Source organism: Puntigrus tetrazona, chromosome 11 (genome assembly GCF_018831695.1).
Source record: "Puntigrus tetrazona isolate hp1 chromosome 11, ASM1883169v1, whole genome shotgun sequence".
NCBI classification, from domain to species: domain Eukaryota; kingdom Metazoa; phylum Chordata; class Actinopteri; order Cypriniformes; family Cyprinidae; genus Puntigrus; species Puntigrus tetrazona.
This window is the reverse complement of record NC_056709.1, coordinates 1,364,835-1,392,124: the sequence shown is the minus strand read 5'-3', so window position 1 is coordinate 1,392,124 and position 27,290 is coordinate 1,364,835. Positions and strand designations below refer to the sequence as shown.

Genomic DNA, 27,290 nt, shown 5'->3' with positions numbered 1-27,290 from the left:
TCTAGCATCTGTAAAAGTGCATTTATCCATCTCAAAAACACATCTAAATTACGACCTATGCTCTCAATGTCAAATGCAGAAATATCAATTCATGCATTTATGAATTCAAGGTTAGACTATTGTAATGCTTTACTGGGTGGTTGTTCTGCGTGCTTATTCAACAAACTAACGCTGGTCCAAAACACAGCAGCTAGAGCCCTTACTAGAACCAGGAAATATGAACATATTAGCCTGGTTCTGTCAAAACTGCACTGGCTCCATATCAAACATCGGATAATTTTAAAATCTTGTTAATTACTTATAAAGCCCTAAATGATTTAGCTCCTCAGTACTTGAGCGAGCTCTAATCACATTATAGTCCTGCACGTCTGCTGCATTCTCAAAACCGACTGATAATCTCAAAATCGACTGCGGGCCGCAGATCTTTTTCCTGTTTAGCACCCAAACTCTGGAACAATCTCCCTAACACCGTTCGGGAGGCAGACACACTCTGTCAGTTTAAATCTAGATTAAAGACACATCTCTTTAACCTGACTTACACATAACACACATCTAACACATTTCTATTATTCAAATCTGTTAAAGGATTGTTATCTATACTGTACGCCTTATCTAACTGCACCTTAGTTGATTTAACCCATTAAATACATACAATACCATAATAATTACATTAAAATTACAGAATATTACACAGGCACAACAAAGTGTATCAAGATTGTACTCTTACCGCAGTTGGCCTCATCAGAGTTATCCTGACAGTCGTTGTCTCCGTCACAGATGTACGCTGGGTTTGTACAGATACCAGTGTCACACTGGAACTGACCTGGTCTGCATTTAAACTCGGCTGTTGAAGGACGTATGTAGAAACGCACTCTCAATAAATGTTTGTCAGTTACGCCACAGGGAAAAAAAACGTGTCTCCTATGATCCACGTCACTCACGGCAGTCAGCAGGCTCATCGGATCGGTCCCCACAGTCGTCCTCGGTGTCACACTTCCACCAGAACGGGATACACTTGTCGTTCTTGCAGACAAACTGATGAGAGATGTTAGAAGAACAAGGAGAAGGAGAAGGAGAAATTGTATATGTCATTGTGAAGTCTGAGGTCACGATCTGGGTCAAGTATCATGTTCTCACCTGGCTGGCGGTGCAGTTGGACATGCACTGCTTCCCATCAGCGGCCAGGTAGAAGTTCGTGGGACAGGCGCATTTATAACCTCCGCCCGGAGAGAGCAGACACAGGTTACTGCAGCCGCCGTTGTCTGTCTGACACGGGTGATTTGTGACTACCGCAGAAGACAAGAAAGCATTACATTAACTCCCACAACTTCAAGACAGATCACACTGAGGCATAAAACAAGATAAGTGTCTTTGGCAGTGGTGCCTGACCCTCTGGTTGTCTGTAGGGGTGGTAGATGTGGATGTCCATGGGTCTGTGTAAGGTGCTGATCAGCATGGTCTTGTTGATACCCAGTGTTTTATGAGCTCTGTTGATAGACTTGGTCTCCCAGTCGGTCCAGTAGATGTACTCCTCAAAAAGAGTCATGGCGAATATGTGAGGGATGTCCTGAGTCAAAACTGCAGCACAAACACATTATTTACAACACGAACATCTCACAGCGAACCCTTGCATAATCCATAAAATATTCTCCTCAGAAACACATAAGACATTCACACAACTGTTTCCAACACAGCTAATAATCAGAAATATTTCTGGTGCAAGCGAATCAGTATATTAGAATGAATTCTGAAGGTTCATATGACACTGAAGAATGGAATAACGATGCTGAAAATTCAGCTGTGCATCAGCTAAAAATATTACTATTGTAGTTGTATCAAATAAATCTACAATACGTCTTAGTAAACATCATACACTTCAAAATTATTAGTGTACATTTTAAGTTAGGTGTCATTATCTAATACGTTTGGCCTAGCACAAAAAGCTTGCTTTGATTATTTTTTTCACTAGTCATATTGAAGACCTGCTAAAACTGGTTAAAAGTGTCAGTTATTTCATGCTATTCATACTAACTACAGTTTCTAGTCAGTCCTGCTGCTGTACTGAATCCAGCTCTGATAACCTGTGACCCCTTCACAGAATAGCTTATATATGAGGTTCGCCCTTCACCTGTATGTCTGTTGGTTCCGTCCAAGCTGGCAAACTCGATGTAGTCCTCTCTGGCGTCTGCCCAGTAGATGCGATTGTTGATGAAGTCCAGAGTGAGGCCGTTGGGCCAGGTTATCTTGTCCTCTACGATCACACTTCTGTTGGTGCCGTCCATCCCGATGCGGCCGATATGAGGATTATCACCCCAGTCAGACCAGTACAGGTACCTGATCGAGACAGACACTTACACTTTCATGATCCTCACCAAAAACAGGAAGACGGGAACAAAATCATGGAAAAAGAAAGCCATTAAGGCACTTTCAGTGTTTACCCATTGCGGACGTCCACGGCTATGGCTCTGGGTTCCCTCAGTCCTGTGTTGACCAGGACCGTCCTGTAGGCTCCGTTCAACTTCGAAACCTCAATAGTGTCCCGACCCTTATCACACCAATACAGGTTTCCCCCGACCCAATCAACAGCCAGACCATCAGGGTTACTGAGAGACGTGCGATGGAGAACCTGAAGCAGAGCCAAACCAATGTCCAGCTTCAGAAATGTTTCACTTTTTAAACGAGAATGAGAGAATAACTGAATGAAATCCTCATAAGAATCCACACGACTGCAGTCAATCGGTTAACGTCGTGGGAAGTAAACCATATCAGTATTAATGCATGTTGCTCAACAATTCTTCTTCCATGATTTCTCTCCTGATTCAGGCAGGTAGCTTTTTCACCGGAGAAAGCAATATTATGCATAGATGACTTTTTAAAAACGCAGATTTCTTCTCCAGATGTTAACTGATGGACGGGAGTGCTGTGGATTATTGTATTTTTTTTTTGTTGACCAGTTTGGACTCTCATTCTGATGGCAGTGATGCAGAGACATAAATCTGTTCCCGTGAAGAAATACTTCCGCATACATTTTCAACATTTGAACTGCCTTTAACATTCAAACGTAAATCACCTGAACGTCGCTGCCGTTGATGTGCATGCGTCGAATCATACTGCCTTGAGTCGTCACATCTGTCCAATAGATCATCTGCTGCCTGTAGTCGAAGTCCAGCGCAACAGCGTTGTTCAGACCCTGGGAACGAAGAGCATTCATGAGGAAGCAGGCAAACATCCTGAACGAAATGTTCCAGGACTTGTCAAATCATACCTGCTTTAAGAGCGTGTAGTTTGAGCCGTCCAAGTTGAGCTTTCTCAGGTAATACCGGTTAGCAAAGATGAGGAACGGCTCCTCGTCTATTCAATGACGTGAGAAGAAATCAAGAGCAATGACAGCATAAAAGAAAGAACAGAAAAGGAGACTCATTTAAAAAGCAACAACTCTTTGATAGATGATAGATCTGCACTGCAAGTGGAAAAATCAGCGCTTAATTCCTTCAGAAAGTGTACTTTTCATATATATTCACAAGCCGCCCTCAAGCCAAGCATCGGGTTTAACCGTCCCACAATGCAACACGTGTGTAACCGTAATGGAGCGGGCGGCCGCCGGACTCGTACCGGAGGTGGACTTGCAGATGGTGGGGTCGGACGGGCTGAGCTGGAAGCCGTCTACACACACACAGCGGAAGCTGCCATGCGTGTTAATGCAGTGCTGTGTGCAGGGATACGTGCTGGAGCACTCGTCCACATCTACACACGTCTTCCCATCATCCTTCAGTCTGTAGCCGGGGTGGCATCTGCACTGGAGAGAGGAACACAAGAACGGTAAGCACCAGGAGAACGGTTCATTTTATGTCGACTGCATTCATATGAAGGAACCAACAAAGGCACAAAAGCATGCTTTTACTTCAGTTTTTCTGTGTGATATGGTATACGGTAACCCATTTCAACATTTTTATTTAAACAATGAAAAATGCTACTGTTTTTGATTTGTTTAATACAAGTGATAAATATGCTAATTGAAAGAAAAAAATATTGGCAGTGCAATGGGCAAAATGACTAAATGATGAATTGCGAAAAAGTTAAGAGCAATTAAACCCATAAAACGAAACGTTCCACACCCGCACGATCTACAAATCTTTACCTTGAATCCAATCTTGAGGTCCTCACAGAGCTGAGAGCAGCCGCTCAGTTTACTGTTCAGGCATTCGTTAATGAAGCAGTTCAGCTCATCCGTACCATCGCCACAGTCGTCGTCGCGATTGCACAGTAACGCCTCGCTTATGCATTTACCGTTCCCGCAAGCGTACGCCGTGTCATTACATTTCTTTTCTGCTTGAAAGGAAAAGAGAGAGAGAACCGTTAAATGCGTGCACAGATTCAACGGGCCCTGCGGGTTTCTACTCTAACCAGAGCCTTTGATTTAGCATATAAGGATCAGTGTTTTGAAATTGAGATTTATTCATCGTCTGAAATCGGAATAAACAAGCTTTCCATTGATGCATGGTTTGTAAGGACAGGGCAATATTTGGTCAAAAAAAAAAAAAGTGGAACCAATCAAAATATTGCCAAAATCATCCAAATGAGGTTGTTAGCAATGAATATTACTAATCAAAATGGAGGCTTTTATATATTTACGGTGTAAAATTCAATAAATATATTCATGGAACATATCCTAATGATTTTTGGCATAAAGGAAAAACTGGTAATTTATATCCATGCAATGTATTGTTGGCTATTGCTAAAAATTTAGCCACGCTAGTGGCGACTGCTTTTGTGCTCCAGGGTCACATATTTTATTCGTTTGTCTGCATTGTTGTGTGACTCGGCACCAGTTCAGCCTCATCCCAAATGCTCTCAGTTCTCTCAGTCCTCCTTCACACATAGACCGTCGAACAGCTTTGTCATGGAACGGGGCCAGAGATATCGGCCGGATTAGCATTTAGTTCATACCAGGCCCACTGCAGTGAGGATTTTTGGGAGCTTCGTCTGAATGATCGTGACAGTCAAACTCTCCGTCACACTCCCAGGATTTCTGGATCAGACAGCGGCCGTTATCGCAGCGGAACTCGTCGGCCTTGCACGCGGGATACTCTGAAAAGACGAATACAGACCCAAGCGATTAAAAACATGCACTTGTGTGGGTATCCAAAATAGTAAAATTGCTTCCCTGATGTTTTATGTTCTCTTATACCTTGCTCGGTCCGAACTGGCTAGCAGGTGTGCATTAAAACATTAACAAGCCATGGATCATGCCTTACTTGTCTTTGAGATGTGGTTACACTGCAAAACAACTTTAGACACGGCTACGGAAATGACCAAAAGCCAGTGTTATTTTAATATCACTGATGTACTATTATAGTTTTTGTTAATATTTTGAATTTTGAAGATTTTTATTTTTACATTTTCTGTTACCACTTCAATTTTAGTAACTTTGTTTTTGCTATTTATATTATTTTTCATTTTATTGGTATTATTATTTAACGGGTCTATCCGGAAATGATCAAATGCTCTTTATTGGTTTTTTGTTATTTTAGTACTTTCGAGTTTAAATAAAAGGAGCGATGCTGCCTTAATTATTTCCGTTTATTTAAAGTAATTTTAGTTATGTATTTTTTATTTAATTTGGTAAAGGGAACAATTCTCACTATGAACTAGTTGCTTATTAACGTGACTGTTATTAACATATTGGCTGTTTAACAATGTTTATAAAGCACCGACCCAATACCTAAACTTAACTACCTTACCAACTCTCAATAAGCAGAAAATTAAGCTAGTTTGAGGAAAAAGTTGGTTTTAATAGTTTATTAATTGGATTAGTTACCGATAACCAGGACAATATGTGATCTTTTTAATATGTGATGAAATAAAATAAAAATTTCCGTTCTCTGTCATTCATTTCCACATGAACGTCTAGTGTGAACAAACCTCATAGAAGGCAATACATACCGTGCAATTAGAGACCCTTTCTGTATACAAATACCAATTCTTCTCTACTTTTGTTTTGCATGACTAAAGCCTTGATTTACTTCAAGTGAGAGTCAAGTATCGACATCTTCCAAATCGTTAGCCGTAATTCATCTCATTATCTGTTAATTGCGAGATAATCATCTCGGTTGGAAATAATCGGGACCGTACCGCACTCCAGAGACTCGTCTGAGCCGTCTCCGCAGTCGTTGTCGTGGTCACACACGAAGTGTTTGGGGATGCACTGTCTGTTCTGGCACATGAACTCTCCTGCCTTACACGTGTTGTTGAACACTGAGTGGAAAAGAGACAGGGACACACTCAAAGGTAAGCGGCTGACGCAGCGCTGGCACCAAAGCGAGCGATGCGTGCGACGGCTCACCACAGCCGGCCTTCACGCTCTCGTCGGCTCCGTCCGGACAGTCTCTGTCTCCGTCACAAACCCAGCGCTGCGGGACGCACTTGTGTGAGTCGGGACAGTGGAAGGCGTCCGCGCTGCACGTCTTGTTCTCTGCGCGTTAAAAGAAAACACGCACCGTTCAGAAACACGCTCGCTCTCATTTACGCTGTTCGTCCCTGCTGGCTTTAAGGATCAGCACTCACTGCATCTGCTGTCCTCATCTGTTCCGTCTCCACAGTCGTCCGCCCCGTCACACACCCAGCTGCTGGAAATACAGCGATGATTCCCGCACTCAAACTGTGTCGCCGAGCAGAACTTATCTGAGCAGAATCATTAAGCGAGCCCTTGGTTAATTATTCAAAAGATTCTTCACAGACAGAACTCGTTTAAAACATTCTGGAAAGGCCGACCTCACATGACCCGTGCGAAGCGGGGAACGCTATTTAACTATAAAACCGAACACGTTTGCCTATTATGAAAAAAACCCACACAGGATGCATGAAAAGACAGTTTTGTTTTTGTAACGTTGACTTGTCTCATGTTTACTACAGTTGTATTGCATGTTTAAAAATAATAATGATTGTGCTTTATTGCGTACTTGCATAAGAAAGTGCTGGTACTGTAAGGTGCTACATAGGGGAAGGGTTAGGGTTATTACCTAGTCATTGTAACTGCTATAATAAGTACATAGTATGCACATGTCTGTAAAATTAAAAGCTGCCATGATAAAATGGATAGTGCATATCACTAGCTGTTTATTAGCAGATATTAAAGGGTCGTACACTTAAGAAGAAAGTCACATACACCCAAGATGCTTTGAAGAGAAGTAAAACGAAGGCTTATTCTCATTTTTGGGTGAACTAACCCTTTATTGCCTTAATCTGCATGCGCATATAGTTATAATTATTTTATTATTCTACATAAAATCTATAAATCTTAATTTCACACTATTAGGAGAGGGTTGATTGTGGCATGCATAAAATAAGTAAAATATGTATGAATTACCATGAGATTGGCGTAAAAAGTCACACTTAAGTAAAAACGCATTTTGATTAGTAATGACAGTGATACATCATTTCATGATGACAGATTTAATGCATTATTATAGACGTAGAATAAGATCCTGCAGAATAAGACATTAATATGTGCTTATTTAATGCCTTGTTCTACATGATCTTACTCTACAACCCTAATCCTACCCGGAACATAAACCTAACAACTCTTAATAAGCAGCAAATTAAGAATTTACTGAGGGAAAAGTCTTAGTTAATCGTTAACGAGTGTTACCTATTAAAGTGTATTATTCTAAGTAACACCATTTTTGTCCATTTATCAAGAAATGCTAAAAAAATTTCCCCCAAAAATGCTTTTTTTATCCTACTTAGTATTTAGCGTAACCATTTCATTCAGCTCATGTCTCCATTTTAAACAGCAAATGTAACAATTAGCTCGACATTTATGAGGAAAGCCGCTTAATTAATGATATCTAAGCCGCTTAATAATGATATCTAAGCAATAAAAAAATGGCAAAAATAAGGGGTACTGTAGGGGACAGTATACACAAACTCACCGCAGTGCGCCTCGTCGTCTCCGTTCTCACAGTCGTTCTCCTTGTCACAGGTCCAGCTCATAGGGATACAGCGACCGTTGGGACAGGCGAAGAAGTTTGTCGGACACTTTCTCTTTTTCTTATCTGACGAGTGAAAAGAAACGAGAGAGAGAGGCGTTTAAAGGCTGCTTAAGTCTATTGCACGTATATGCTTAACTTAAAGGAGCAGGAAAGATGTCGGTTTTGAAGCTCACCCGGGCAGTTTCTCTCATCTGAATAGTCTCCACAGTCGTTTGCGCCGTCACAGATCCACGACGGAGCGTAGCACAGCGTGGTGAACTCACAGCGCTGATAGGTCACACCTTTCACACCCAGACGGAAATAACTGGAACAATCAGAGGCCGCTGAAAAACAAGACGTGTGACAAACGCTTAAAGGAATAGTTCTATCATTAATTACTCAGCTTCATAGGCTTTGTTCTTCTTCTCAAGGATGTGGCCACGATCAATGCACAGAAACGTCGTTAAATCTGTCCATGCGACTGGAATTTTACGAAGTTACGAGAATACTTTTATGCGCAAAGAAAACAATAATAAGAAGCACCCCAGAAACTAAGATTATGTTCTAAGATACTTTGCAAAATGACAAGAAAAGACAGAAAGCCAGGGAGAAGAACTGCTGCATACATTTTTGATTGTTTTCTTTGTGCATCAAGAATATTCCCGTAGCTCGTATTTTAGAGAGCATCTAAAATATCATCATTTGCATTCTGAAGATGAGCTTACTTACGGTTTTGGAACGACGTGACGGTGAGTAATTAATGACAGATTTTTCATTTTTGAGTGAACTAACAGTACAGGCTGTGCGACTTTCAGGGAATCTCTTGGTTATGAAACGTCTACAAATGCATGATCATTGCAGATTCATTTCAGTTTATTGGTCCTTTTTTAAACAGAGTGATGTAAAAATCATTGGCTTGTAATCGGCAGCCCGTCACAGGTACATGTACTAAAAGTCTGAACATTATCATTCATCTACATGTAAACAATCCATTCCAGAGCAGGAGGCAAATGATCTGATTTAAAGATTACCAATAGTTTTCTTTTGATTCATTTGCACAGATTGATTATACACCTTAAGACTAACAACGGGCACTAACATAGTAAATTTCGATTTCATGAAGACTTTATTGAGCAAACTTACAGCAGTTCATTTCGTCGCTGGCGTCCTCACAGTCCAGCACCTGATTACAGCGACTGGAGTTAGACACGCACGACCCGTCTCTGCACTGAAACTGATCCGCCGTGCACAGAGTCGCTGAAACACACACAGAACCAGTGCATGAACTCACAGAATCATCTGCTGAAGAGATAAATACTGCTACTGTCAACGATAATAATAAAATGTTACTTATAGGACCACAGCAATGGCCCACTTGACAATGAAACCGACCAAGTGTTGATTTTGGTGGAAAACATAATGATTCAGCCATTAAATACTGACTTTTCACGTTGCATTTAATTGCGATTCAAAAGTTGTAACGCCACAAGAGAGGCAAAACAAAACTGCACAACATCAGAAAGCTGGATTTGAAGATCAGGCTGCAGCATTACAGATGTTCAGCATATAATGTGTGACTCACCGTTACAGAAGAGCTCGTCAGAGTTATCCCCGCAATCATCTCGCCCGTTACACCAGGAGCTGTGTCCGACACAGCGCCCGTTCACGCAGCGCTTATAGCCCTTCTTGCACACGCGGTTAGCTGGACACAAACACAGAGCCATCAGACAGACGGGCCTTCACAACCGGCGAGAACATCAGTAGATCTCACTCACTGCAGTAGGACTGCTTCTCGTCTGACTTGTCTTTGCAGTGGGCCATGCCGTCGCAGGTGAGCGTGTATTTGATGCAGTCTCCGTTCCCACACTCGAAGTCGTCCATGCTGCTGCACGACGTGTTCTGAGCTGAGAGACACAAGACGGCAGCCGTTAACGTTAACGACTAGGCATGTAGTCGTATTTGGTCCAAAAGCAGCGTTTACCCCGGTCCACTGATGTAGGTTACATTTCAAACCGTTCACATGGTTTCTATTGTTTTTTTCAGCAGGGATTGTGTTTAAAAGCTTTTAACTGGAGAAGCCCCCATTAATGTTAGTCGAGAAGAATAGACTAAGTTGACTAAAATGATATCGGTGATATAAGTCACAGAAAACCCCGTCCACGGCTGGTCCTCGAGTTATTACAGTATATCAGACAGGAAATCGTTCACTGGCCTCAAAAGTAGCTTACTGTTGAAACACATAAGTAGTGGAGACTTTACACAGCCGTCTAGATGAATGCGTGCTATTAAGTGCATGTTCAATGCTCGTGTGAAACTCTCAGTGCTCTACTGCATGACACGGAGGCCGTTTTCTTCCTTTCTGCTTTACGACTGCTTCATCTCCAGATCATCAGTTAACTGTGAACACTGTACACTTGCAGATGCATATATTCTCTGAAGTCTGTGATTGGTCAGCGGTGTCTCACCTATGCAGGTGTTGTCCTCCAGCAGTCTCCTCTCTCCGCGGCAGCTACAGTTGACCCGTCCGTCTGATGTGAGCAGACACAGATCCTGACAGCCTCCATTATTCACCCGACAGGGCGAGAACTCACCTGCGTGCGCACACACACACACACACACACACAGGAATTTAGCATCCCCAGAAGCTCTTGACATTGAGAAGTCACAAGAAGCATGTGTACTCATTATGCAGCCCTTTACATAACACCCAAACAGACACAAATAACCCACACTTCACTAACATTCACTACCCACTTGCACGCATATTTACGGACAACTACTCCCAAGTCACAGCACACAGATGTAAACACTCAAAGTGGTGCGCAGATGAAAATCATTACACAGCCAAGCTGCAGAAGTCTACTTATAGGGAAAAAAAATCGTCTTGGTCTTAAAAGACAGAACAACTGCAGCACATATTTTTTACATTTTAAAAATGCATACAGTATATGTTTTCTATTTTGTATGCGTTACAGTGAGTGAATCGTGAACTGGGCTGCTTAATTCAGGGCTCTACACTTAAATCGTTTATTTATTAAACACATAATTCACAACAGATTCCAGAATCAGTGAACTAAACTACTATGATTAACTAGAAACTATAAAAATTGGTTTGTAAGACATCTCGTTTTTTTTAGGATTCTTTGAAAAATAGAACGTTCAAAAGGCTTTCTAGATAGATAGAGAATATATAAGCGCAACATTTTTCTCAAATATATACATGCATGTGCATATGTACGTATATATTACAATTTTTTGGACGCGAATACTTTACTTCATATCTCCAAGTAAACGGGGTATTTGTTGGGTTTTGTTGGAAGGACACAGAGATGCTGTCTTCAGGGGTTTGAGTGCTTGAGAATTGCTTCTATCACACTTAGATAAGCATGATGAAAGATATTGATTGTGTCATTCCCAAGCGTTATAGAGTTCTTCTCGGTTCTGTGACAATCACAGATTACTTTTGGCACATAATTACACGCTTGAGATGACAGGACACTGTGAGGCAATCGCTCTCTCACACAGTTGATTTAGCGTACTCTTGACCATGCTGCCATTACCGCCGTTCACTCACAGCTATTTGTATCATTGGCCACAGCGACGATCCCCATTGGCTGTTGTGGAATATCAGCTCTTAACACCTTCATGTCTCCACCGACATATTTGTCGGCTCTGAGGACGGCTCTGCGCACCCAGTCTGTCCAGAAGATGTGGTCACCGTAAACGGCCAACCCGAAAGGATGCACTGGCTCGTTCTTCAGAACCACCTAGAGACGCAAAACAAGATAGAATAGAACCATTCGGTTTGTCGATATGTTAAAACTTTGTTTGGGGGTAAACTAGCTTCTCCTGAACTTTTTGCTGTTTACTAATACTTATTAATGTTAGAACAATTGGTTTATAAAGGAATAATTGAGAATTTACTAATGCTTAACTGATGATTCACAGTGTGTAGTTATTATAGTGTTACCGGTACGAAGGTCATTAAGAATTTTGCCTTTACAAAAGGTAAAAGTAAAAAAAAAACCCTAGAAATCAATTTCAGGGCCAAATATAGTGCTTTTAATGGAAAAGTTAATTTTTGGCCCCGCTGCACAGCTACATTTTTGAACTAGTGAGATTTTAGTAAGCTATTAAAATGCAATGAAATGTCTTCATGCACATCATGATGGCGGCTGGTCTGGATGCATTGGGATTTGACTTGTTGGAGTCGAGTTAAGCAAAGGAGCGCTCAGGGGTGCAAGTTCTGACTTACATAGCGGCGGGAGCCATCATACTCGCAGCGCTCAATCTTATCAAGCGTAGCGTCCGAGAAATAGAGCTTCTCCGCCCGATGGTCGATGGCGAGTCCGTTGGGAGTACGGATGTCGCTGCCGATGATCACCAGGACATTGGCTCCGGACAGCTGGGCACGCATGATGCTGGGAGACTGCTCGTTCCAGTTGGTCCAAAACATCAAGCTGGTGAAAACCAGAGGTAGTGATTTAATGCGATATCATCTTCCTGTCTTCCTTCCAATAGGGAGCAGTTTTGAACAGTTAAAATTAAGAGTTTGTTGTAAAAAATGAAAATCTCACTTCTGACATTCATCCAGGACGAACGCCCGGGGGTGGTCGTCCCCTGACATGGTGACCACTATGTCCCGGTCGAAAGCCCCCCAGCGGCTCTGGTCCACCGTGTGACGGGTGATGGTGGACGTAGTGTAACTGGTCCAGTATAAAGTGTCCCAGGCTCGATGATACGCCAACCCCTCCACTGAGCCAACATCTGCACAAAAAATTGGCAAGATTTTCACATAATTTGTCAGAAAGAATATGAAGTCTATGATAACGTGAGAGGGAAGTTCTAGATATGCTTTCAACTGAATATATTTAGTAGCCTTAAAAAAATGCAATCGTATGTGCTACTTGATCCATTTCTGAGTGAGCAGAAAAAATAACCGACGAAAACGTAGGCTATTGATTTTTTCGATCTGCAGTGACCTTTCACTTTAAGCAAAACAGCAGCAAGGACCTTCTTCAGAATTTGTGTTTTTTCATGTTTCACAGGAGAAAGTCAGGTTAAAACAACTTTGGTGCAAACAAATAAAAAAAGAACAAGAACACATTCCACTAAAACTGTAATAAATCAGCTGGACTTGAGTTAAGGGCTCAGGACAGGACATGCTTTGATCGATAAGGAATAAGCCTTAACTTCACAAAAACTATAAAATGGCTCTTCAAATCTGATTGGCTAATCACAATGACAACAAAGAGGTTGATCCATGAACGTGTCCAAATCAGGTTCTGCAACGAAGCGATGTCCGCAGAAAGGCTTATGTTTACATGCGATATTCAAATATGTGCGTTAGTCACGGGTCAATTATATCTGGCCAAAACAACCCCTAAAACAGATGAAAGCAAATGATTCATTGTTTGTTTGTTCATTCATTACTGATGAGGTTCAGAGACAGATGTGTAGGATGTAAGAACTGAAATGCCTGGCTTTAATTACATAACCGGTTCATAACCAGTTTAATGAAAACCACACGATAAGAAAACAAAAAGAATTTAACGTAAAACATAACCCCCCCCAAGAAGAATGCATATTGTAATTGTTTTTTGTGTTTTGCAGTAAAACTCTTTTCATCAAATAGCCTACATTTACGTAAAAACACGTTGGCAAGCAGATCATTTGTCTAATAATTTGGATTAAACGAATAAATAAATACCACGTGACTGTGCTTCGGGGTCTTCCATACATGTAAACAAACTATTAACTGAATGCATAAATTTGCTACTTAAAAGAAAACAAATGGATAATACATCTGTACAGGGTAGGACTCTGTAAATGAGTCTCTAAAACCAAACGCTATTGTTCAAAACCACATTTCTGCCTAAAATACGAGTAAATAAAACAAAAGGATGAATAGCAAATCTGTTTCTGATTGTAGTTTCGGAGAGACCAACTTTTTCACTCCGGCACAAGGAAGCCAACATTCTTTTTTAGGAGGCATTTTGGTCGAGAGTTTGCAATTATCATAATTATCCTCCATTCACATGGTGTTTGTGGCAACAGAAGAATAAACAGATACGCACATCTTTCTTTACTCAGTTCTCAAGCTGTGAGAGCCAAATGTCTTATGAAAGAAAGAGTTTATTGTGCTCTCACAAAGGAACTGGCCGTGACTTCAGACTTTCCAATTCCGGTTTGATCGTTTGTCCGCTGGCTTTGCGCTGTTCTGGTAACCATATTCAAACACAGACTTGTTTTGGGGACTGCTCAATAACTACAAACACTACGACAGAATCTGCAATCTTGTTCTCAACGATCTGAGATACCGTTGATGTCTGTGCCACAGACCAGCAAAACACTGTATTTTAAATATTATCATTAAGATACTATAAAAAGTTTAATAACTAGTGAAAAATGTATTAAATATAAATACAATAAAATATATTAAAGCATAAAAAAATAAAGCATTTATTCCATGCCAAGTATGTACTTAAAAATACCCTGCAGTTGCGATTCTGCCAAATTAAAACACATTTTGTGCTTAATGTACTTTAATACTTGAATTAAATAATAAATATAAAAAGTGGAACTGGGCAATATGTTAGTATATATGTTAATTATATTTAGTACGGAATATATGTATTGTAAATATGACTTTTTTTTTTTTTTTACAGGGGATATATATTTAATTTAAATAAATAAATATATTTAATTTATATTTTCGTTTTTATTTTTGTTCAAATTAAGAATTCTATTGTGCGTTTTTGCCTATTTTAATATTTGTCTTTGTTAGTTTTAGTTTTGGTTATTTTAGTACATCAAGTAAAACTAAACAGCTTTAGTTTAAATGGCTTTGGCAAAGAAGACATGAAACTCACTCTCGACCACCGTCTTCCGGTCTGACCCGTCGTCATTGATCTGCTGAATATTTCCAAAGTGGATGTCACTGTAGAAGATCCGATTGGCTCCTTTTCCGCCGCCCCCGCGGTAATCAAAGGTCAGCGCGATGACGTTCTTCATGTGGTCGGGATCTTCAAACGGTTTGATGGGTGCGTTGAGGTTGTATTCGTCCGATAAGTGCACGCTCTTTAATATCGTACGTTCTGAATACAGCAGGTATCCGTCGTAGTCACGGCAACTCTGGCCGTCCTCAGCTAGCATGCCGTGAGCGCAAGCGCACGTTCGCTGACCGTTACCACGGTAAAGACAGAGCTGCTGGCAGCCGCCGTTCTTGTTCTTGCAGACGTTGGTTCCTGCAGAAAGATTTAAGAAGTTCTGCAACTAAGACAAACCTGAATTCTGAAAATTGTATTTTTTAAATTTTAATAAAATAAAATAAAATTAAGAGAATTTCAAATCACATAAGTCAATATTTTATTCACAATAGAACATAGATAACCTAACAAATGTTTAAACTGAGATTTTATGCGTAAAATGAGCTCATCTCGAATTGCCTTCTACAGGTCTCAACATTTTACTGGTGTAGCATCTCCCTCTTTACAAAACAGTTTGAAGATGCCTAGGTATGGAGGTAATGAGTTTTGTGGTTGGTCCAATTCTAGCCTAAAATCGAGTTTGTGGTCGTCTAAGACGTATTTTTTGTTTAACGATGCAGCAAATGTTGACTGTCAGCACACGACTCTTCTACTACGTGCTGCAGTATGGGGTTTTGCATCGTCCCGCTGAAATACACAAGACCTTCCCTGTGATAGACATCACCTGGAGGAGCTTTAAAACCTTTATACACCTTACACACTGGGAGGTCTACCTGCTCTTTAGCCCAGAGGAAGCGGCATCTGATCATCGAAACGTGTTTACATATGGAATAGAAAGCTATTTGCATGATGGAGCTTTAGCTGTCATCTGCAGGTGGTGTGATGAATTGTGTTTACCGACAGGGGTTTCTGGAAGTATCCCTGGGCCCATGTAATAATGTCAAAGACAAAGAATCATGTGATGAGTGATGCTGTATCATCTGAGGACCCTGCGGGGATCACGGGCATCCAACACATCCCTTACACACAGAGATTTCTCCAGTTTCACTGAATCTTTTGATGAGCTCATGCACTGTAGATGACGAGATGTGCAAAGCCTTTGCAATTTGACATTGAGGAACGTTGTTTTTAAAGTCAGCCACAGAGTCGTGTCCAGAGCAAATTACCTTCTGTTTTTCAGCAAACTCAGTGATTCTCAGAGAAAACTAATTCCATCCGGATACGTCTGTGATTGCTGGCAGTATTTTTTTTCACAACGCTTTTTCTTCCGTGTTTTGGCCAACGTGAATTACCATAGATGCATATTTATAAATATATTTGCTAATCCATTTTACAGCGAAGCATGTTTCAGACCTGATGTCAGTTAACTTAATTAGTTGCTAGATGTTCTCCCTGCTGAATCTTTTAACTTTTTTTTTTGCTTTTTTAGCCCTTTGTTGCCCACGTGACAACTTTTTCTGATATCAAGTTTGAAATAAGCTCATTTATTGGATAAAAGGGTAAAATTCCTCTGTTTAAACATTCCTTGTGTTCTTTTGTGAATAACCATTTCCAGAATTCAGGTTGTAGTATTAATGTACTTATTTTAGTGCATCAAGTTAAACAAAATTGGTAAAAAAAAGGGCAAATATAAAAATTCCTCTGCATAATTTATGTTTTATTAGAAGTTGATTTCTCACGAGAAAGTCATTGAACACTCACCTTGTTGCCGCGCTCTGTTGAAGACCTTGATGTCTTTGAGTTGAACGCCGATGCCTGTCCTCAGACTTACTGAATCAGTTGCGTTATCTTTACTGCCACGCTTTATTGAACCATTCGCATGAGTCCTTAAAAAATAAATGAATAAAATATTGTGTCCAATTTACACATATATATATTTTACATATATAGAAATTGGTCACTTCAGCTTTAACATCATCTGGTTAAATAAAGTTTAAAGGCTCTTTAGAAAGGGATAGCGAATAAAATAACAATGCTGTAGAATAATCATCATATTAGTGGACGAATGAATAATTTCACGTCTGCACGCTTGCACTGACCGGTCGCTCCAGTATATGTAGCTCTCAAACACAGATACAGAGAACATGTCCATGTTGTTGCTGGAAAGCACCACCTCTCTATTCTCGCCGGTCTCCAGGTTAATGCGCTCAATCTTATCCGTGCGCGCATCACACCAGTACAGCAGACCCTCCTACAGGATGCACAGGATGATCACACATTCAGCACGCATCTATATCGAGTCGTCAATTGATAAGAGATATTTGCTTGAAATTTCTAGTACACATCTTAATGTAATTTGCAAATTTTTCATCAGCTTTTTGTCCAAATTCTAGAAAGCAGTAGAAACGAAGAGATTCCAATAGAATGTGTTAGACAACGTGCTAATTCCTGATAGAAACTAGCGCATGCTAAAACGTGCAATCAATGTGTTAGAAACATGCTATTATCACGTTAAAAAAATAGTTTCGCTGTCTCATATGGTCTCAAAACCTTCAAATTTCCAGCTTATCAGACTTAAAATCTTTAGGCCCTGAAATATTAAATCCACTTCTAACTTTCTAAACAAGCTATGTTTTCCAAGCCAACATCAGAGTTTGCCCGGTCAAACTTTATTATTTAGTTTCATCATTTTTTATCTTCATTCGCAACGGAAAAATGTCACAATTTTGGCTCTTTTATTTTTTTGGCCCGGTGAATGAGTTTCATAAGTAACCGGTTTGTATTTACCACTGCGGTAGATGGAAAATGTGGACAAAGTGAGAAGAACATTATACATGTTAATACATTAATGCTAACAAATGTCACCTTGTTGTAAAGTGTTACCATATTAGATTGCGACAGGGTTGAAACGTGTCGTACGCACCTGATAGTCAATGGAGATGCCGTTGGGCCAGCTGATACTGACGTTCACCAGCACGGCTCTGTTAGATCCATCCAGACGAGATCTTTCTATGCGTGGATACTGTCCCCACTCCGTCCAAAACAGATACCTGCACACACAACCAGCCGTGAGGAGAGAGCCGCTTCATGGAAACGCACAGCAAACAGGAAGTTACTCAGATCTCACCCTTTCTCGGGATGTACAGTAATGGCCCGAGGTTTGTCCAGTCCTTGGGAGATGACCACATATCGAAACGAGCCGTTCAATCTGGCGACCTCAATCACGTCAAAGCCCTGGTCCGTCCAGTAGATGTTTCCTACAGCACACAGAGGAACGAGGTTTTGCGCGTCAGTATTACAGTAAAGCCGTAAACGCACCTGAAAGTGCTTGAGACTCACCGGCGATCCAGTCCACGGCGATGCCCTCCACACGGCCGATGCCGTTAGTGATGATGTCCTCCCTCCACGTCTGATCTCTCTTAGCTCTGCTAATGGTGCTCAAACCCATGTCAACCCAATAGATGGTGTCATTATCTACAGAAAGAACACAGGTATGAATTACTATAAAGATTAAAGACAGTTCATTGGGAAAAATATGGTTTTTACAGTTCTCGATTTTTTTATGGATGCATTGCTTATTGACACCAGAACCTAAAAAAAACTTGTGTCTGTTACTGTTTTCCCAATATCAGAATCCCAGTAAATATCAGGAACCAGTCCATATTTCTAATTCTGGATACTTACTGAATATCCTAATATCTGTCACAATGTATTACTGAAATCACTTGTTAATCAACAGAATGTAGTCAAAAAATGCTTCAAGTAATGATTTAAGTAGTAAAACTAATTAAAAGACATATAATTTTTTTTACAGACTTTTCAATCAATCAATCAATACATCCATCACTTTTATTTATATAGTGCTTTTGACAATACAGGTTATGTCAGTAATTTATAATGACCATGATCTATTTCCAGTTAAAGGCATTTCATTATTGAATTCAGAGACGTCTTTGTCTCAATCCGCTTATTTCAACAGGATCTTTGTAATCAAATCAACAATAATTGCTAGAAATTAAGTGTCTCCAACTACGCAAGCCGGAGGAGACAGCAGCAAGAAACCAAAACCCCATCCGTGACAGAACGGAGAAATAAAAACCCTTGGGAGGAGAAACCAGGCTCAGTCGGGGGGCAGTTCTCTGGACAGACCAAACCAGCAGCTCCAGTTCAATTTTAAATGCAGCCATGTGAACATTGTGTGAAGGACTTATTGTTACTACTTTTCTTCATCATATAATACCACTGCTGTATCTTAAAAAACATGGGGATTTTGAATCATTAGTGCTGAGACTCACCGCATGAAAATCAATCCCGACGGCGAGTGATGTTCCTGAGACCGGTACAAGGGCATCGGATTTGTCAGCGGGGTCCAGTGGGATTCCTCTGATGCCCTCATGAACAGAGTACAGCAGGAAAGAGCCCACCCCTGAAATCAACAACCACCACGCTTCAGGCTGTTCCTCCACATACAGGCCTTCATTCAATTCATTTTCCTCCATAAATAATCTTAACGGTCTGCTTGAAAGGTCTGAACGATACTTCAGTTTTTTCAGAATTGTTTGATGAATAGAAGGTTTAAAGGACCGTGTTTACTTGAAATATTTTATAACATTATATGTCTTCATCACCCCTTTTGATAAATTTGATGTGCCCTAGCTGAATGAATAATTTAAAACCTTTCTTGTGTCGACCACAAAGCATTTTGTACAATATTTAACTCTGCAATTAGAAGTTTGGCAGAAAAACAAGTAAAACCCACAGTGTTGACTTGTTATATTATTGTGCTGTTTTCAGCTCCTCTGTAAGCTTAATGTGGGATTTCCAGCTGTTCCCTAAAGGAAATGCAAACACTGTGGTCTATTGTACCTCCGTGTCATTTTACCAAAAGGAAGTCACACATAATTGAGAGCCCGAATGTCAGGTGTGTGTGTGTTCTGTTCGTACCCTCACAGGACTGCTGTCCGCTCCTCAGGCTGTATCCCGCCGTGCACATACAGGAGCGGGTGGTGGGAGACGTGGGCAGGCACAGCTGAGAGCAGTCACCATTGTTGTTGCTGCACATGTTCGAACCTGATGATACAACGCACGCAGTCAAGGCCAGCAAACCGCATCTAACCAACCACCCACAATTCAGTTCAACCAGAAGTCATCTGCACTAATGTGAAGTAATGTGCCATAAGCAATTAAATGATGTAATAGTCATTGAAAACAGGCTCGAAAACTCATCCAAGATGAAGAGAGCAATGTGTCAATGTATCACTTGCTCAGCAATGAATGGGTGCCGTCAGAACGAGAGACCAAACAGCTGATACAAACATCACAATAATCCACACCACTGCAGTTCATCATTTAACATCTGGTAAAGAAAATGCTGCATTTTTTAAAGAAATAAATCCGTCATTATAACATATTTAGAAAATAGTTTTGGAGTAAACTATAATAGCGCTTGCTCAAGTGAAAAAATTAATCTGGTCTGAATCAGGAGAGACAGCTACACAGTTCAAGCAGTGTTTACGAATCAAAACCAAAAACAGATCTAAAATATGTGAGAGGACAACAAGTGATGAAGTTTTTCACTTGAGGAATTCATATTTAGCATTTAGTATATAGTTAAACACTTTAATGATTTTAACTCAAGATAAGATGTTCACTGATGGACTGGAGTGGTATGGAGTGATTACGGTGATGCTTTTATCAGCTGTTTGGACCCTCATTCTGACGGCACCCATTCACTGCATCTATTGGTGAGCAAATGATGTAATGAAAAAAACTCATCTACATCTTAGCTTGAAAGTATGTGCATGTTCAGCAAATTCAATTTTTGGGTAACCTATCACTTTAAATTAAGTCAAAGTCAACATTTTGATAACAAACAATCGGCTTTTCAATGCTAATGAGGCTAATGGACACTATATGCGGTTGATTCTGCAACCTGTCTGCACGGTCTCGTTGTAGATCTTCATGTGCATCATGGGAGACGTGCTGTTTCTCAAGACCTTCCAGTCTCCTCCATCACTCTTATCACAGGTGCCGATCTCATCCGTGCCCTGATCCGCCCACCACAGCTTATCCCCTACACAACATCGGACAAAACATTAGTATCTTAAAAAAAGACAGCCAACAAAATGATTAGTGGTGTATTTACCCATGATAGCCAGCGCAGAGGCTTTGTTCAGTTTGCCTTTGACCGTGTCCAACACCTCCAGTCCTGATCCGTCCAGCTTACAGCGGTTAATGGTGCCGTTTCCTGAGCTGATCCAGTACAGGTGTTCGGTGTCGTGGTCTATAGACAGACCTGCAGCACAGACACGGACCAACAGCTCAGGAGAATGCAGATGGGCTTTAGGTAACACTTTACAGTCCATAAACATTACAGTAACAGTAAGTAACTTTGCAACTAGCCTGATACGGCATGGTATGGCACAATTACAAACCATTCACAGTTAGATAACCATGCTGGACCGGCACTGTACTGGCCGGCTCCGATCGGAGCGGAATGGAACAGTTATGCAAAGAGAACTGTCCAGTTCAATGGTGGAAAAGTGGCTTAAGGTTACAATTGTTAACTACATTAGCCAACATTAACCAATGTCTTCTAACATACAATAATACGGTAACATTTGATTACAGTTAAATACCGTAATTTAATTTACTGATATAATTTTAATATAATGATAATATACCTATTAAAGTTCTGAAATCTGTTCTGCATCTTTAAAATACACATCACATTGTACCTTTGAAAGTCACATGATGAACCAAAGCTCATCACAAGCAGCTTTTAAATGAACATACATATACATACATATATTTATATTAGTTAGGAATGATCTCCATGTCCATGATGAGGGAAGCAGGAGAACTGCTTAACTTTTGTAAATGGCCACCTTAGCTGTCTGGGTATAGACCTCCAGTTAACGGTGCAAATGTTCTAGGAGAATAACACAGGCATGTGAGCTGCCCAAACACACGTACAATCTAGAGCCATTAGAGACATTTCAATCCTGGTTCCAGCTGGATCACTGGATCCAGCCTTGCTGTAAACACTAAACCGGGCTCTAGAGCTTGAACTCAGGGATTTCACTCTCTGGATAGGACTAGGGGACTTCTTTGTGGACTGGCATGTCTTCTGGGAAAGAAGAAACTTACATGAGGAAAGAAGTAAACTATATGCAACAACAAGAGAGCGAGGGTGAACAATAATGTCCATAGACGAAGGTAAGTAGCAAAACTCACCTGTGTGTGAGCTGAAATATAATAAAGGGTAGTCTTATCTTACTAGGTCATGGAGAACACAAGGTGAGCACTTGAGACTGGAGGAAGTATAAGTATATTGCTCAGTAGGGAGGGGTATTTTCCTCCTGCAGGTCTTAATAGGCAAACTGGAGACTAGAGAAGGAGTCTGGAGCTTTGGAGATGAGGAAGAATCCACGAGGTGAGAATCCAGGAGAGCAGGAGTAACAGGAGTAGTCCTAGTCACAGACCAGGCAATCATAGACTGTGCTGCAGACATATATAGGGTTGAAGTAATGAGGCGAATGAAGTGCAGTTGACAGTGATTATCGGAGTCAGCGCAGGTGGGAGCCAGAAGAAGTGCTGGGAAATGTAGTGCAGAGGTTACAAGTGACAATACTCCCCTTCCCCCAGCAGAAGGCCGTCTGTATTTATAGATAAAGCCCCCCTGTACATAACAAGGGAGATAGGAACACAGAGAATACAGGAATACAGGCATTAGTCTCGACCACCGTGGCGGTGATGAAGGAACCACGGGAACAGAAGATTTGATCAGTCTCTGTGGCATAGGTATCCGGAGGCCACACAGTCATCAAGTGTGTGATGCAGACCCTGCTGAGGTGAAGGCAGGTGTGTGTGAAGGGGAGTCAGGAAGGGTGCTGGGAAATATAATGAAGCGGTGACAGGTGATTGGGACAACTAGTACTGGAATATTGTTGGGGTTTTTTTGAGATTAGATATGGAGCTCAACAATAATGATTTAGTCTGCTTGCCCAATTAGGCAAGGCCCCAACTTAACTTGAAAAATGATTATTACCTATTAAAGGTGCAGTAGGAGATCTTGAAAAATGCTAAGGTTAGGCTGCAAAGTGGAGTAAGTTTTATCTGTACGTGAAGACGGTGAACGGTGAAATCTGTGAATGAATGTTCCATAGTGAAGCAAACTATGACGGATTAGGAAGCAGAGAACCCTGTGCAGGGATCATGTCAATCAGAGCACAGTTCATGCGCGTAGCTCACTTCTCATGAGCTGGTTATCTGAATAAGGTGGGTTAATTAAGCAAAATATGCAGAGCTGGGAGAGAACGAGGACTGGAATTGGAAACCACTGGACTGCATCACGTGTCATTCACTGCTGAGCAACATTCAACATACATATGTTGCCTGGCAAGAAGGAAAACCATTTAAAACGCTCTGACCTAGTGTTTTGATTGGACAAACATTTCTTAGACCACTTAACCAGCATAACAATACAAGTAGACTGTCACCTATTGCACCTTTAAATGTATTCATTTAAGGATATTCATTATGCAATAATAATATTTTATGCATTACACATCATTCTAAATTGAATGCATGATAAATTATACAATTTACACATAAATACTTTTTTTAATCGCCATTTAGATATATAGTACACTATAAGAAAAGACCGCCATCTTGGAGACTCCAAAACAAGGCTTGCTGAAATAAAATCAATGGAAACGTTAGTTCTGGCAAGTCACGTTAGACAAGCTCGCATCAGCTGACTCCCATCTGATCCCCATCTACCTATAGAAATACAACACCTATCTAAGTCATTATTCAATCTGGTCATTATTCAGAACATGCTTGTTCTTAAAGCTGTAGTTATTGAAAACTGTTGCTTAAGCTTTTATGGTATTGGCAACATATTCATTAGGCCATCTGTTAAAGGCAACATGTTTGTTGCTACAGGTTGTGCGGGTTTTGCCAAAATAGACATTTTGCTATCAGTTTGTGTCGGGGCATATGGTTTTGTTTTTGGGGGGTTGTCACTGCATGGATGCACAGGGACTTCTTGCCCAGAACAGAACCAATCCAAACTTTATGTAATAAAATAAAATAAAATAAACTCTTGTGGATGATTTGAGCGACCTAAATTCCCAGTTTGAAATCCTTTTCTGATCCTGTTCCAGTCTCTCCACCCATTGCTTCCTGTCAGCTCAACATTTCATATATTAAAAGCCAAAAACAAAATGTAATACCCTGAATCATCTGATCCTCTCACGTTGGTAAATTGTTGTTGTTGTCTTAGAAGGAAATGAAAATTAGGAGGAGGATTTTAATATGATCCCCATAAGCAATGTATCCATCTGATTAGTTATACAACGCAGCGCAATCCTGCAATAGGCTTTTTGTGCCTGAATGAGCCCCAGAGGGAAATGACCCACAGGACAGTCCCTTCTGTCTCAGCTGTCACTCACCCACTGGTCCTTTCTGATTGGTGAAGATCAGAGTACGGTTTGTGCCGTCGGTGTTGGCCATGCTGATGTTATTTCCATCAGTCCAGTACAGTTTCCTGGATATAAAAAAGAAAATAAGAACGTCAAGCTGGTTATATGTCTTCACCAAACATTCAACTTAATTAACCAGAATAAAATTTAAATCACAATATGGCCTTACGCGACTATTAAATATTAATTATTTAAAGTGCTTCAAAGTGAAAGTGCTGCGGTGGAGTTTCTACTGCAAACGAATCAGTGAACAAATAATTTTAAATGAATTATTTAAGTTAACGAATAGTTTACATCAGGTGTTTGTTTGTGAGAGTCTCCTGTACAGATCACTTTCAGGTATGGGCCACATTTAAAGGAGCACTCCGCTTTCTTTGGAAATTAGCTCATTCTCCAACTCCCCCAGAGTTAATAAGTCCAGTTTTACCGTTTTTGAATCCATTCAGCCGATCTCTGGGTCAATAGCACATTTAGCATAGCTTAGCATAGATCACTGAAGCCAATTAGACCAGTAGCATCGCGTCCAAAAATGACCAAAAAGTTTCAATATTTAAAACTTGATTCCTCTGTAGTTATATAGTGTACTAAGAAAATCAAAAGTTGCTATTTTCTAGGCTGATATGATTAGGAACTATACTCTCATTCGGTTGCAGCGATATCCAACCTTAGTAAACTACAGAAGAGTTTGGAGATCGGCTGAATAGATTCCAAAACGGTAAAACTCAACTTATTAACTCTGGGAGAGTTGGAGAACGAGCCCACTTCCAAAAAACAGTGGAGCGTTCCTTTTATAACCTCATGCGAAAAGCCTCTTAATTTTCTTAACATGTCTTTTTGCTGCATATTAGATATATTTTTTCAATTTTTCATGCAAAATAAACAATCGAATGGAAACTTTCTCTGTCATTTCGTCCTCCAGTAAGACACAACCAGAGTGCATGTGGTCGCATCCTGTTTTGCATCTTTTTCCTGCCTTTAGGAGGTCAGATGCATTCTGGGGTAAATGTCACTAGTGTTTGTGGCCCGTGTGGCCTCACCCCAGTATGGGATGCAGCACGAGGCAGTGGGGTTTGTCCAGGCCCTGAATAACAGCGTTCTTGAAGGAGCCATCCAGTCTGGCCACGTTGATCTGTTTCTTATTGCCGTCATAGCTGGTCCAGAAGAGATTACGTGACACCCAGTCCACCGCCAGACCATGTGCGTTGGGAATATCTGATCACACGCAAGACACACAAAAGAACCATTTCCAGATATTAATTCCTTTGCATCGATCTAATCAGACAAATAAATCTAAACATTTATTGCATTTCCACAGGGATAAACATCTGGATGAAGAGAAAGACGGATGGTAAAGTGTGACTCATTATTTCATCATAAAACCCAACATGTCTGTAATTTGGTTTTGAGGGCTGTGCTAATTTTACTTAAACAGCACTCACTAAAAACACACTTGACTGTAAACACGACAGCACTTCTGCACTGTAAACGATGACGGAGATTCTCATACACACAATAACATGAGACTTAAACAACAACATCCTGATATTCGGAGGCCTCGTGTAAATTATGAACTGAACTCAGAAAATGAAATTCTGTCATCATTTGTTTACACTCATGTAAATCTGTTCCTTTTCAGAATGAAAAAAATATGATGATTTAAATAACAGGTCAACTATTTTTGTCCATATAATGAAATTCAGGGGGTCAAACACAATAGTGACTTGCACTCCATGAACAAAAAATCATAACCAGTACAGTACTTTGAAATTTTAACTTTAAACCTGACTTTGTCAAAAGTAAATTTTCTTAAGATTTAGTAAGACATTCTTTGGTTTTAAACATTTGAAAAATTGTAAAATTGTGAAATATTGAAAAATAATAATAAAATGATTTATTAATAATAATAATTATTATTATTATTTTTTAATAATAATTCTATGCAAATAAATAGTAAATTATAATTTATCCCTGTGATGTTAATAAATATTAAATACTAATATACTGATTTGCTGATCAAGAAACATTTCTGATTATTACCAAAGTTTGTGCTGCTTAATATATTTTATTTCTGAGGATGATTTAATAAAGATATTAAAGATATTTTTTGCATCACAAATGTGTTTGCGACTTTTGACCATTTGAATTTTCTTTGTTTCATGAAGTATTTCTACCTGCAGACACCACCGTCTCTATTCCTGTGCCGTTGATGAAGGCTCTCTTGATGGTCTGAGTCCGAACATCAGACCAATAGATGCGCTTCTCCAGAGCGTCGTAATCCACAACCGTGACGTTGTCGATGTCAGGGACGGTGAAGGAGATGATGTAGTTGTAGTATGGATTATAGATGTCCACTCCTCTTATCTCAATCTGACGGGCATACAGCAGGAACTGACGTGACTCTAGAAGAGACGCAGAGACACACGTCAAGGAGCCAGAAAAGAGAGAGAGAGCAAACCAGACATAAGGTAAAGAAAAAGAACTCTTGACCCACAGGACTGATAATCTTCTGGATTAAAATTACATTGCATTTTGTTATGTTTAGGGCATAATTCAAAGTACATTATCCCGTGTTAATAAGATATACACCCATAGAATTTCTAAGGGTGTGGTTGGAGTTTTAAAATGGGGCAGCAGAGATAAATGACCTTTCTTTTAAGAGTTCAAACTTACATTCTTATAAATGGCTTTCTAAAGCAAAAATCGATGAGAAAATTTCTCCAAACCACATTCCAGGGACTGTGTCTGTTGTTTGGTAAAGGACTTTTATGTTGAAATGTATTGCCAGTTTCCATTATCTCTGTTCTTCCTTTGAGTGTGTGTTTTTTTTTCTTTGGATTTCTTTCTTATTTGTCTGGTTGCCACACCTGTAGTTAATTATCCCTGATTTCTCTGTGGATTTACAG

The 27,290-nt window shown here is 40.3% G+C and overlaps 1 protein-coding gene across 1 annotated transcript in view; it reads right to left on the bottom strand.

Annotated features, from left to right (window-relative positions):
- The window catches only part of lrp1aa (low density lipoprotein receptor-related protein 1Aa), a 106,127-nt gene that overhangs the window by 22,675 nt on the left and 56,162 nt on the right, over positions 1-27,290 (bottom strand). The window contains exons 29-64 of the mRNA XM_043251829.1: positions 26,559-26,786; positions 25,425-25,599; positions 24,358-24,452; positions 21,045-21,194; positions 20,832-20,972; positions 19,844-19,969; positions 19,191-19,325; positions 18,239-18,373; positions 18,027-18,156; positions 17,823-17,949; positions 16,999-17,150; positions 16,661-16,785; positions 14,843-15,217; positions 12,548-12,737; positions 12,226-12,430; positions 11,545-11,737; positions 10,436-10,561; positions 9,746-9,874; positions 9,553-9,672; positions 9,114-9,227; positions 8,165-8,314; positions 7,932-8,054; positions 6,565-6,681; positions 6,344-6,472; positions 6,133-6,255; positions 4,948-5,088; positions 4,139-4,326; positions 3,613-3,796; positions 3,266-3,351; positions 3,071-3,190; positions 2,439-2,626; positions 2,129-2,334; positions 1,390-1,578; positions 1,138-1,286; positions 942-1,035; positions 728-844 (exon numbers count right to left, since the gene is read on the bottom strand). Of these exons, the coding sequence (XP_043107764.1) occupies positions 728-844; positions 942-1,035; positions 1,138-1,286; positions 1,390-1,578; positions 2,129-2,334; positions 2,439-2,626; positions 3,071-3,190; positions 3,266-3,351; positions 3,613-3,796; positions 4,139-4,326; positions 4,948-5,088; positions 6,133-6,255; positions 6,344-6,472; positions 6,565-6,681; positions 7,932-8,054; positions 8,165-8,314; positions 9,114-9,227; positions 9,553-9,672; positions 9,746-9,874; positions 10,436-10,561; positions 11,545-11,737; positions 12,226-12,430; positions 12,548-12,737; positions 14,843-15,217; positions 16,661-16,785; positions 16,999-17,150; positions 17,823-17,949; positions 18,027-18,156; positions 18,239-18,373; positions 19,191-19,325; positions 19,844-19,969; positions 20,832-20,972; positions 21,045-21,194; positions 24,358-24,452; positions 25,425-25,599; positions 26,559-26,786 (5,475 nt within the window). The remainder of the gene's footprint in view (positions 1-727; positions 845-941; positions 1,036-1,137; positions 1,287-1,389; positions 1,579-2,128; positions 2,335-2,438; positions 2,627-3,070; positions 3,191-3,265; positions 3,352-3,612; positions 3,797-4,138; positions 4,327-4,947; positions 5,089-6,132; positions 6,256-6,343; positions 6,473-6,564; positions 6,682-7,931; positions 8,055-8,164; positions 8,315-9,113; positions 9,228-9,552; positions 9,673-9,745; positions 9,875-10,435; positions 10,562-11,544; positions 11,738-12,225; positions 12,431-12,547; positions 12,738-14,842; positions 15,218-16,660; positions 16,786-16,998; positions 17,151-17,822; positions 17,950-18,026; positions 18,157-18,238; positions 18,374-19,190; positions 19,326-19,843; positions 19,970-20,831; positions 20,973-21,044; positions 21,195-24,357; positions 24,453-25,424; positions 25,600-26,558; positions 26,787-27,290) is intronic.